General features: G+C 35.8%; 1 protein-coding gene across 8 annotated transcripts in view; it reads right to left on the reverse strand.

Annotated features, from left to right (window-relative positions):
- TENM3 (teneurin transmembrane protein 3) overlaps positions 1-13,391 on the reverse strand; it is a 586,180-nt gene that overhangs the window by 142,372 nt on the left and 430,417 nt on the right. For all 8 annotated transcript variants that reach the window (XM_033104318.1, XM_033104317.1, XM_033104313.1 and 5 more), the window contains one exon: positions 12,072-12,310. In XM_033104318.1, coding sequence (XP_032960209.1) covers positions 12,072-12,310 — 239 coding nt within the window. The remainder of the gene's footprint in view (positions 1-12,071; positions 12,311-13,391) is intronic.

The following is a 13,391-nucleotide window of genomic DNA, read 5'->3' on the forward strand; positions in this document are numbered from 1 at the left end:
TGTTTTGACTTTTGGAACAAAGTAGTAAAATAGATCTGAAAAGTACAATTCTTTGAAAATTTAATCATCGTTATTCAAAGATCTATTAGTGATATAGACATTCTTAAAGGAAGTTTGTTATATTCAAATATGGCAAAAAATCCAGAAAAACATCCCCTTCATGTTAGTCCAGTTCTCCTCCAAAAGGTTACATTTGAGAGAGATAATAGGATTTGTGAGTGTGTGTATGTGAGTGTGTGTGTGTGTGTGTGTGTGTGTGCACATGTGTGATTGTCAAGTGGCAACTTTAAACAAAATCAATGGCCTTTCAGGAATCCAGGCACAACTAGTTTGTGTAGGTTGTTGTTCATTATCCATTCATCAGCAGACACTTAGTGTGCACCTTATCAAGTTCTGCTTCAGGAGAGAGCAGTGCGGGTGGTACCCACTTGACCCCGCTCCAGCAGATAATGGTAACTCTGACAGATCATATAAGTCTCCTTGACCATCTCAACTCACCAGTCAGGGTAGGACTGGTATTCCAGTATTCCAGCTGCCCCATTAATCTGGGATCACTTGGAAAGGCGTTTCCTTAGCTATAAACTTATCTTAACTATCATGAATGGGTATTAATGGAGCATTACTTGAAATGTATTCCAAAGCACAATACAAAGGAAAAGTGTCCTTTCTGATCCCCAGGAGACTTGCTCACACTGTCAAAATACTTCTGTATCGGTGATCTCAGTCTCCTTTCCTAAAAATAAATGGCCAAGTTTCCCACTTTAAACATGCATTGCTGCTCTCTCTGTGATTCTTTTCTAAGATTACAAAGCATTTCTTTGAAGAAGTAAGAAGAGCCTAAAGACATTTTTACTCTAAAAATAGAAAATGATAGTTAACATTTGTGATTATTTGAAACGATTGAATAATATGGATAGTTTTTATGTTCAAATTCTATGTAATTCACATAGGGTAACTAACCACATCATGCAGTTAGTTAAAACTACACGTGTAGTAATGAAAAGATTAAGGATCTAGAATGAAATTAAATGACCCAATGGAAAAGACCTATAGTATTTTCAGTCACCTCAGCAGTGAGTGATTCCAATACTTTTTTATAAAAAATGTGCTTACCACCTTTATGATATAATTGTGAACCTCCTATGGTATTATTATTTTATAAATATTTTTATATGTATAATTTTTTCCTGCAGATAATTGACTTAAAAATTCAAATACACTTATTTTAAAAGGAAATTTTACAGCATTACTTTAAAGGAAAAACCAGTATCTCCTAATATAAATAGAAGACAACAATAAGAACAAATGAAAGAAACTGTAAACAAAGTTATTAAAATCTACATAGAATTTATTGTCAGCCAAATTGTTATTTGTGAAAGAAGTGTGAAAGTGTCACGTTGTCATGACATGCTAACATCGACTGAGACCTTCCTCATGACATAATTAGATACAACAGAATAAGCATTCAAAAAAAAATAAATTTCTTATTTTCTCATTCAATCTTATTTATTCTCCTGCCCATGTACCACCTGTAAATTCTTAAATTTTATGAGAAGCAATGCTCTATGATATAGTGGGGAAAACTTCCAGGCTCAAAATAAGGACATCTAGATTATGGTCTGTGTTTTAATATTTATTGGCTGTAACATTGAATAAGTCACTCATTCTCTGAGCCTAAGACTTTTCTTCCTAAAACCTGTGGATAATAGTATTTGATTCACTAGGTTCTTATAAGGAATCATAGCAGTTAACATTAATTGGGCACTTACATTTTATCAGGCACATTAATTATTTTGTTAAATATTCCCAAGAGCTGTATTATTATTCCTAATCTTGTTTATATTGACAAGGACACTCAGGTTTATGGAGATTAAGCACTTTGCTCAAAATTACACAGGTAGTAAGTGAACAGAGGAGGGACACCAACTCAAATCTTACTGCTTTGAGGGCCTGTGCTTATAAACAGTACTTCTAAAAATATATGGCATTGTCATATAAAAATTTAACATTCTATTTTCTCTTATAAGATTGTGAGATCATTGTGGTAAAGACTGCGTCTTACTCATCTCTGTGAATTCAGTGTGTAGGAGGGATGTTCAGTAATTGCTAAATTTAATAGACTTAAATTGACGATGTGATTGGAAATAATTAAAAGGAAATACCTGTGAAAAACAGATAAAAATCTGCAAGAGACAAAATTACTTGTGTCCTTTTTTTCTCAGCACGAAGGGTCCCATAACCTACACTCAGGTGCAGTGGGTAGTTTTGGCTCTCCTTCTATCGCCCTGGGAGATGTAGCCAATCTGTGAAAGGCTTCCTCTTCTATAGCGGCACAGGAGGCCTACTGAAAGTGATACAGGGGAGAACGAGCTCACTCACGGAGGAAGGAGCAGAAAGGATCAGCCTGTGGCTAAAGTAATACAAAGAAAAGACAACCCCAGGTTAGAGCCAGCCAATGTCATGCCAGGCTGGCTGATGGAGAAAGCCACCAGGAGAGGAGAGCAGTTCCCTCTGAGAAAACCTGGATAAGTCACCAGGGATAAAATCTAACAGGTAAAGGAAAGATGGCTTCGAAGGTCTTATCTTTAAAAACACTGGATATTTTTTCAGAAAACATCTTAGTACTACACAAAAGTCAAAAAAATACATTTGTTCTTTGATTCGCTGTTGGATGTGTACCTAAAATGCACAATGGGAGGGTCTCAAAGTAATATTCTTTTCACCTTTAGGCCCAACTCAATAATGGCAAGTGCACATGCTGACCGCTTTGGTTATCAAATGCAGAGCAACAAGAGCTGTATCTCCCAAAAACTTTTGAAATACAGAAACATATGGATTTTTAAAATTTCTTCAAAATATATTAATAGAGCACTCATAAATGATTGGAAAGAAAAAAGAGATATCATTTCTTTTCACAGTTTTAAACCTATTTACTGGGTATACTTTATAAATAAAATTCTTAAAGCACGTATGTAATATTATCTAAAATTAAAGGAAAGGAACAAACAGAAACACGACTATAAATTCTTATGGGAATTTTAAATCTAGTTAGCCAATAGTCCCAAAGTAACATTTCTTTTCTTCTAGATGTTAACTACAAAAAGAGTTCTAGCTAGACAAACTCAAAAAAGAAAACCAATGAATATCATAACTTGTTTCCCTCAGACACATCTAGATGATATTCTATCACAATATATTGATTTTAATATACCTGAGAATTGATTTTTCGGGCCACATTTAGTTTTATGTGGTAATACTTAAAATTTGTCCTTATGTCAGCTTTTGTCAAAACACATAATCCTAGTTATTATTCTGGTTTTAGCAGGAAAATCTTACTCTAATGCTCAAACTGCTTTTTATGCACTCTCCTAGTCTCCTACCGTTCTCCTTTCTAAATAGTCATCAGGAATATAATTAAATGCTCAGTGTTTGTATTCTCTGAAATATAATCTCAAAGAGAGCAAGAACTGTGTTGTCCACTGCTGGATCTATCAGAGTGTCTCAATAAATAAATGTTGTTGCTCAATAAACAAATTTTGAATGAATGACGGAAGGATGGATGAATGGTCACTTCCTTTTCTGGTGTTACATTACTAAGTCACTGAAGAAGAAACTGTGGAATCTTATTTTTAAGGAAGAGAGACAAAGCATATAGACATTCCAACTCTGTAGACATTCTAAGATTATGTCGGAACAATAAATAAACTAAAAGAGTACATGCATTTGAATTTTATTTTATCACTTGTATTCTAGGATGAGAACTTTGTTTGAATATAGATCCAATGGAACTTAAAGGTTTTATGCTGAATTCATTCCTAAAATTCCTAGCAATCTATTTTTAACCTTATTTATGCCAGTTACTTTTCCTTTTACTTCTCTTTATGTAGCTATTTTTCTCAGACTATACTGCTCTCAGTACCACGAATGTAAAAGCAAATGACATATGCAACACCAATTAAATATTTATGCAATGTAACACTGACATGGTAAATATTGTATTATGCTTTCCACTTGTCATTAGTCAGGACATGTTGCTATATTCTGCAAAAATGATAGCCTAAAACAGAGAAAACAGCGCTGTATTTCACACACAAGATAAATTTGTCTGGCACAAACTGAAGTTTAGCTGACTTTAAAGGTAGTTCTTATTTTTGCTGTCCTTGAATGCTTTTCAAGTCAGGGAGATCCTTATATTTGAATGGTAAAAACGGTCTGTTTGAATATAGTATTTCTCATATATTATTTATTCAGCTGACTTCATATTGAGCTAAGAGTAAAATAAATTATTTTGGGTGAGGAGAGGAGAGCATACTTCCTACATTCGTATCATTTCTCGAATTTGGTAGGGATTTCTTTTTTATATACAGTAATAAATATTCGGCTAAACTTAAAACTACACATTTTTACGTTGTGCTAATAAAAAAAACAACAACAATTGCTAATGTCAAAAGAATCAATTGTGCAATATATAGCTTTTCTCCACTTCAGGTTCAATTCAGAAGGCGCTGATAGGATTATACAGAGTCGGCTACAGAATGAACTGAATTTTAAGTGACCTCTCAATCTTTTCTAGGTTTCTATGATATGCTAGACAGAGAAAACTAATACTGTCTACGAATTAATAGAGTTCATTTTGAAAGTTACAACAGACTGCAAACATGACAAGATAGCCAAAATTTCTGTAGGGGGTGTGTGTGTGTGTGTGTGTGTGTGTGTGTGTGTGTTGCACAACTTTATCCTTACGATGTGCTGTCCTTAATAAGAAAAAAGAATACCACCACCTAGAGTGGGTTTTTGTTGATTTTCTCCTTTTTCAATCTGCAGAATCAGAGTGCTGCAGTCGTATGCTTTATCATATTACTATTATCCTCCTTTCCTCGAGGTAAACTGTTTTACTTGGAGTTGTCAATCACCACCGAATCAGGTCTAAATATGTCTTTAATTTCATGTATGCAAGGATAAAATACAATATTGATTTAAAAGTTTTAGTTTACAATTTTCAATCCTCCAAAAATAGGCAATATATTTTTTCCACAATGTGATGAAATCACATTCGTATTAAAATGCTACCATTCCATCTCAAAATGCATTTTCTGAATGTAATGCAACTAGGAGTTAAGGGAAGAAGCTGTAGTGAAAAATGGTATGTAATTCATTGCTCAGTTGTGTTCTATTACCTAATAAAATAGCACTTTTATTACAAAGAAATGTCCAACAAAAAAAAAAAAAGGAGTGTCACATTTTATTTTGCTACATATGTTTAAATGGTTGATTTTTCATGAAGCATAAAGGAATGGCGTATTTTTCTTTCTGACCCTGAGTTGCATATATATAGCTAGTACCATAATCAATTTCAAGGTACACAGAGAGGTAAAAGTGTTCATAAAATGCAAATAGACACAGAAGTAGGACAGATAACTGCTACTGAATCATACTGCAATGAACCTGGATTCGACAGGTTATGTTTTGCTAGATGTAGGGAACGCTTATGTTGTTAAACAGCCTTTTTAGCAGACATATGACAACATCTATTTTAGGAATCAGTTGGTAGCAGCTGTTCAGAGGAGATAAATAACTACATATGTATTTTTTTTTCAATGAAATAGAACATTGAAAATGTAAGTATTTCTTTGGTTAGCAGCACGTCAGGAGTTCCTAAGAAAAACAATGTTGACTTATTTCTTGCCATTGGGAAATGAGCTAACCAACCAGTCCCTTAAAAGTTCAGATTTTTGTGGGGGAAAGGAAAAAAAAAAAAAAAAAAAAACTATGGAGGGTTTAGTGGGAAATGGGAAGTGACTGTTAAAGAATACAAAGACTACAGGGTTTCTTTTTGGGGGTGATGGAAATGTTCTAAAATTGATTGTAACACTGTGTGAATATACTAAACACAGTGTTAATCTGAATTGTACATTTTAAATGAGTGAACTGTAGGGTGTGTGAATTGTATCTTAATAAACCTGTTATAAAAATTGTTATCAAATGAATTATTGGCTGGGATAAACTAAGCTAAAAATTGAGAAAATATGCTAGCATAATATAACTTGATACAATTTTTGTTCTCTCCAGTTTTCCTTAAATTTAAAGAAAATGTTCAAACTTTTGATGCTACTCTACGTGGGAAATTATCTGAATTTTCAGACTCTACCTGGCAGTGTCTGGAAATGTTAATGAGGTGAACTGCCCATAAATGGTGTTATTTGAACTCTGACTTGACTTTGTTGCAGTTTTAACTGGTGGTTAACCTAATAATCCAAACATTTATTTTGATTGTATTTAATATTTCAATAACGTTTTATGCTTTATAAGATGTCTGGGCATTTTTCTATGGGTACAGCATCAAAATTTCAGGTTATCCTCCATCTTCTGTGAGTAAAGAACAATCACCAAAACTCCTACTCATTCCATAACTGAGAAACAGAAGCAAGAAGCAACAGTAATCTACAGACTTTCTTTTTAATCCATTCTTTGGTGAGCAATTGCTGGCTATTGCCCATCTTTACAATTTCCTAATTATCAGAACAGAAAAAAAAGAGACGGGATGAGTAAGTTAGGGACCCAGAAAATGTGGAACAAGTATTTTATCGACAGGTCGCTATCACTAACTATTATATCGAACTTACATGTGTGTTCAGGAATCAGTAGAATTTTCATTGTGTAAAGATGCACCAACTTAAAGATTAACTTATTAGGGAAGGATTTTAATTGGGAGCTCAGCAATGTAAAGAAAATCAGAACGTGACGGCCGAAAAGAAGTCTGCCATATGTCCAAGCTGGTCATTTGATTGTAAGACTTAGGATATGATAAACCATGGCTCGTCTATTATGTGTCAGCTATAATTCTCAATTCTGCTCACTCCTCTATCCCAACAGGGCCTCGTCATCTCTCATGTAGGTTGTCTAACAGGTTGTCTATACTTGTACCGTCCAAATGGTAGTCATTAGCCACACGTGGGGTTTCCCGGCGGCAATTCCCTCCCATTCTCAGGAATTTTTGTTGCTTTCCCGTTCCCGAATCCCAAGAAAAGGTGGTCGGGAAATTGGGAAAATCAGCTCCGGGAACCCATAATACTCACCATGGGAAATAAACGTACAATTCACAATGTATCTCTTAGACATTTTTCCTATTTATTGCTAGGGTTTCCGGGAGGGAATTCCCGCCCATTCTCGGGAATTTGTTTTCTCTTTTCTGTTCCTGAATCCCAAGAAAAGTTGGTCGGGAAATCGGGAAAATTGGCTCCTTGAACCCAGGTGTTTGGTAGTATCAGCTGTCACTTTGTGGAAACGATTCATTGTGGAGAACAGAAAACAGTTTACATCTCAGGATTTGGGAACGGGAAAGTGAAAAACATTCCTGAGAACGGGTGGGAACTCCCGCCTGGAAACCCTAGCCACACATGGCTGTTTGAGTTTAAATTACTTAATGACAGTAAAATTTAAACTCCAGTCCCTCAGTTGCACTAGCCACATTTCAAGTCCTCAATAGCCACATGTGTCTAGTAGTTACTGAATTAGTGAAGACACAGGATGTTCCCATCATTAAATGGAACATTTGACAGGGCTGGCCTAGAGCCTTGCTAATTCCCATTGCGGTTACAGCTGCCCACCTGGGAGCCATCTGAAATACAGACTCTTGCTTCTCACTTCAGATCTGCTGAATCAGAATCTGCATCTTAACAAGATCCCCAGGTGATTCCTTGGCACATTAAAATTTGAACAGTACAAGTCTGGACTTCCTTCCTTCACATGACGTGTTCTGGAATGCCATAAGGCAATCTTTTACAAACAAATGGGATTCTTTTTCATTGTTATGCTTGAATTTCTTCAGTTGCTTCCCTATTTCAATTCTTCCAAAACCTCATGGGAGACAGTAGAATGTAAAGGGGTCCTCGGTAGTTTTCCGTCCAGTCCCATCATTTACTGGCTGTGTGACTTCAGGTGAGGTGCCTCTCTAAGTGATAGATTCCTATGTGCTAAATGGTGATAACAACTCATAGGGTGGTTGTGAAAATTAAATGAGGCGATTCACACACAGCTTCACACACAATGCCTGGGGCACCTGTGCGCTCCCCACATGCACCACTGGAGATATTTCGTGGTTCTTCCTTTCCTTGCCTTGGATGACCTCTCCCAAGATGATCTCCCACTAACCATTGTGACATTAACCCAGTGAACTGAATTTCTCTTCACCTTTTAAGTATCACCTGCTAGATCAAGTCTTTCCCCAATATCTTCACCAAAGATAGGTATTTTCCCTTTTCTTTTGTTTTTTTGCTATGAACCAAGCTGCTATGAAAGCACATACTGTTAAAAGTGTGTTTGCTTACATGTCTTCATCACTTGACTATGAGTTTCTAGAACGAAGAGCTAATTTGAACCTCTAACATCCATCAGAGTGCCCAGAAAATGTTGTCCTAGAAATGCTTATTGAACAAACATTAAAGTAGCAGAAGAATATTTAAGTGAATTTTAAAAATACTGGAGTAAATAAGGACCTATAAGATAAAAATCAGAAATTTTAAAGAAAAAAATTGAAAAATTTGACTACTTAAAAATTCTGTATGGTATATGACATAACAATTATGAACACAGCTAGTAATAAATTGGAAAAAAATATATAACATATTTGACAAGTGATTCATATCCTTTATAAATAAACACTTGCAACTCACAAAAAGGAGAAAATTTACAACAGAAAAATGGGGGGAAACTTGGCTGTCACACACACAAAATAAATACAAATGGTCAATAAGTACATGAAAAGATATTCAGCACTACTAGTAATAAATGAAAACAACAAGATGTTTTGACTTAAGACACTGGCAACGGTTAAAAATACTGATAATAAGTAGCATTGGTAATTGTGTCAATTGAGGGTACTTTGGCCATGGTTTGGAGAATTTAAAACATGCCTACCCTTTGGCACAGCCAATTTCTATCAAAGAATTTATTCTGATCAGATATTTGATCAACTGAAGACACATGTACACACAACACACACTTACATGCATAAGGAAATAGTAACTGCATTTTGGGGAACTGATTAATTTGACAGTCACTAAATAAAATTATACACATAGGATGTTTAATGAATGATAAGTGAGAAAGCCTGGTACAAAATGCGTTAAAATTATGGAACTCTAGGTGAATAGGAAAGTATCTGGAAGGGCATACACCAAATAGTTAACGGTGATTACCCATGCAAAAAACAACTGTGACTTATGGGAATTAATTTTCACTTTCTTTTTTGTTCTCCCTTTAATCTCTGAAATTTTTATGGGAATAGGAAAAACAAATGAATAACAAAGCTTGTCCCCTTCCATCCTCCATTTCATAAGTTATTTACCTTTACTGTCTTGAGAAAACTTTATCTTAGAGAAGAGACATATTAATGCTACATCCTTATAACTTCTCATGACCTTACTGGAAGACGAGAAAGAAAATTCTGGGATTTTTCCAGAAATATTTCCTCAAGCTTCTAATTTTACTTATTCTTCTCAAGTCTTTGACTTTATATGCACAGTCAATATGAGAGAAGGGGACACCTAAGGGAATGGGAAAAAAATGTAAGGATGATTTGCACTTGTGTTAAAGGTTGTGAAGTCAACTTAATGATGACATTGGTTTCCCCAATGATTCTGGAGTTTATCAGAGTGATCTAGCTGGACAGGCAGTGTCCCTTTCTTTTGCTGCTTTACATGCACACTCAATAGAAAGGACAACCTTCCCTGAGAGAAGTGCCCTATTCTTTTTTTTCAAGGGTAAAGGTGGTATCTTTAGTCTGAAAAGATTCGTCATGCTACCCGAGGAAGAAGTGAAATTTGGCCCTTGATTTAAACAAAAAACACTGAGTTAGTGTGCTAGTCATTTAAGCACAGGAAGACTAGTAAAAATTCTAAGTATATTTGTGCTTAATCAAAGCAAACGTCTGAGATAATTCTTTGATGATAAAGTAAGTTTTGCCTGGTAACACTTGGATTGTATCACCTTAATTTCTAGCACAAATAACTGGATCATAACACATGCTCAACAAATATCTCTACATGAGTAGACTAACCTATAAAATTTGTATGTTTCCATGTTGGGAAAGAAAAAAATCAAAGGAGGGGTTTTATGGAGTGGCACTAGTAGGAAAAAAGGAGGATGCTAACTACTAAATTGTAAAAACAGGCAATTTGAAAAAAAACATTTGAGTTTTTACTTAGAAGTCTAATACTCAATTATATTCACTAATGGATCCTTGAAAAGAGTACAAGTCTCACAAATAATAGTGATCTAATCTCACAGTAAAATGCTGTTTTTTTCCATGTTAGTCACAGAGTGTAAAACTATTAAATGGTATCAGAGCTGATTTTGAAAATATTTAACAACTGGTAGGACACGGGCACTTAACAATCAGAAATGATGGCCGAGAACACATCAACAGCACAGACGCTGAATTCCAGCCCTGCACAATATTTATCTGTTAGACATGTACTACTGTTAGAAAATCCCCTACAAATATATGTGCTTAATTTATTCCATGCTATTTATGACTGATGCATTTCAGGGCCATTAAAAATTCTTTAGCAGCACACAGCTGACAAAAATAATTTATACAGCTAAGTAGGAGAGATTCTCTTAATGGCTGGATACTTTCTAGCTGAATCCTAGAAATCTGCCTCTGAACCTGGTTGTTTTTGTTGTCATATTCCTCATTTACCTTGAGTGTTATGAAATAACACAGTACTGTTTCATTAGTGTGTGATCTCGGCCATGTACCTGGTTTGACCATTTTTATAAGGAGGGAGTTAACTCAGATTGAAAAGTAACAAAAAGGTTCCATCTTGCTTTTATCACTGATGGACAGTGGCTCCAGGAGGTGCTGCGTGAAGCACTGCGTTGAGGATAATGAGGCTGGATCCCGGGTCAGTGGGAAAGAGGGCCCTGATTCATTAGTGACGTCTGCCAAGGCAGAAGAATTGGAAGTAATAGTACGTAACAGGCCACCTCGTTGCCGTTCCTGACTCAATTATCTCTAAAGTTCCTTCACGCTCTGAAATTCTGCATTTCTCTTAAATGTTGTGACTCAAAACGGTTATTTCACTTTCCAAAGTACATAATTTATAACTAAGGAGTATTGCAGTTAATGATAGAAACTGGTTCACTACACAAGCATCATACTATTCTACATGCAGCTCTGTAATAAATACTCTGATTCAGTTATAGAATTTCATGGGGCATCACAAATAGCTTTGTAAACTTGAAAATGCATCACTGACTGTTGTTCTTGTTGGATAAACCACACAGCCTGTGATTTATCTCCGGGGACACCATTAGCATTTTGATGATATAGGACTTTCCCTACACTTAGAAGTATATTAAAAATCTGATGTGGTCATTTTTGACACTTTAAAAAGCGACTTCCAATAGTTTGAATGCTCGTATATGTTATAAAACAGTTAAATAAAAGGAATATTTATAACTTCGATTAGTGGCTTCTATCATTCGGGTTACCATTAAGTGAAAAACATGATCAACACTACATCAGAAAAGCTGAAAAATCCACAAATATGAACAAGCAGATAATGCTGTCACTGTTTTACAGATGTACAGTTCTCAGGAGACGGTTCCTGAGTGCAAGATGACGGTCCTGAGTGATGAGCTTTACATTTAGAGAGCTGAGTTAGCGGAACGACAGTGATATCACAAGCAGCAGAGTTCCCTATTGACTATGCATTGTGGGGGATTCCTGCATTGTGCTCCTTCCTGCAACTGTGTGAATTATTTTATGTGCATGAAATGACACAGAGTTACCCATGTTTCATGAGGGATAAGTCAAACAAAATTGTACACTATAGTTTGTGTCCAAGAATATAACTTGTTCTTCAGACAAGTGCAGCTATTCTACTTATCTAAATTTGTGGAAGATGACTTCAAATACCCTGTGATTTATCATGTATTATTACGAATCCCTTCCCCAGGAAATACAGCCTCCTAATATACTTCTTGACCAAATACATAGATAAAACCCACAAAACAATATAACATCCCAAGTTACAGACAAAATAATTGAAAAAATTGGTTCTTACCTATAAAATACGATAGAAGTATTGCCAGGAGCACGGAGACCCCTACAGCACACAGTGCGGTACACTTCCAACTACAGTACTTGGAGGACTTCTTGAATTTGAAAGCACTTCTGGATAGGGTGTTTCTAGGTAGTGGCCGGGTAGGCGGTGAATAAACAGAGCCAGATGCCATTGTGTATCCTGGGGTTGCAGTACTGAACAGTGGCGTTGTCCCTGTTCCTGTTTTGAATAGGAAATGCCTGTGGGACAGGAGAATATCATTATACAATATCAATAGAAAAGTATGTGTATTTGATACAACTATGTTAAAATGTGGAGAGAGAGACAGCTATGTATTAGCTCTCCTGTCTTTTAATCCTGCCTGCAGATAATTAAAAAAAACAACTAGAAATTAAGTAAATGTTTTAACTAAAAAAACCCAACTCACAAAAATGACTCCGACCCCGACGAAAGAGACTGATTTGTAACATATACAGCAGTGTTTACGCACACAAGTGATGAGTGTCCCTTCAAGCAGATATCTTGAGAAACTATAGAGTTATTCCGATTTTACCATTTCCTGCACAAAACTATTTCGGAACTTCCCTTTGTGAAGTGCCTGAAGAACATCTTCACATTTCGTTTAAGAAAACCCATCTTATTATTTTATAGTTACACGTGTAATTATTATTATTTGAGAATACATACTCATATAAACACAAGAATGCATGACCACACGGATGCTCTGCAGACTGATGTATTCTCGGATACCCACGGAAACGTTCTAACCCTAACCTGTTCCCCCACTAATGGGTGCTATCAAGTTTGGGCACAGCCCCCCCGCCGCTGGTCAGTTCTGAAGGGATGCACACCAATTTTATTTTTCGCTTATGTCAAATATAACCAGGAAGGTAAATCTGCTGGGGGGGGGAGAGACAGGAAGGAACGCTTTCCAAAACCAACCTAAATAAATGAAGAGGTCGGTGAAGCAGGTTGCAGATCAAACTTAGAACAACTGAGCCATAAACAGTGGAGCAAACTGCCTCTAAAAGTTGTATGCTCCCTGCCGTTTAAAATGTTCAAGCAGAAATTGAATGATCACATGACAAGAGTGCTGCATAAGGAATTCTTTAGGAAAGATGACTAATTTTTAAGATTCCTATTAACAATAGAAGTCCCCTGATTTAAAAAAGAAAGCACCATGTTTTCCATGGTTTCCATTTCATATTATGCTGGTAATTTATAGTGTATTCAGTTTGTGTCTTAACAGTTATTATTACATTCCCTAATAACCCGTTCAATGAAGTTAACACACTGTGCTCTTTCTTCCATATTCAGAGT

Source organism: Rhinolophus ferrumequinum, chromosome 4 (genome assembly GCF_004115265.2).
Source record: "Rhinolophus ferrumequinum isolate MPI-CBG mRhiFer1 chromosome 4, mRhiFer1_v1.p, whole genome shotgun sequence".
NCBI classification, from domain to species: Eukaryota; Metazoa; Chordata; class Mammalia; order Chiroptera; family Rhinolophidae; genus Rhinolophus; species Rhinolophus ferrumequinum.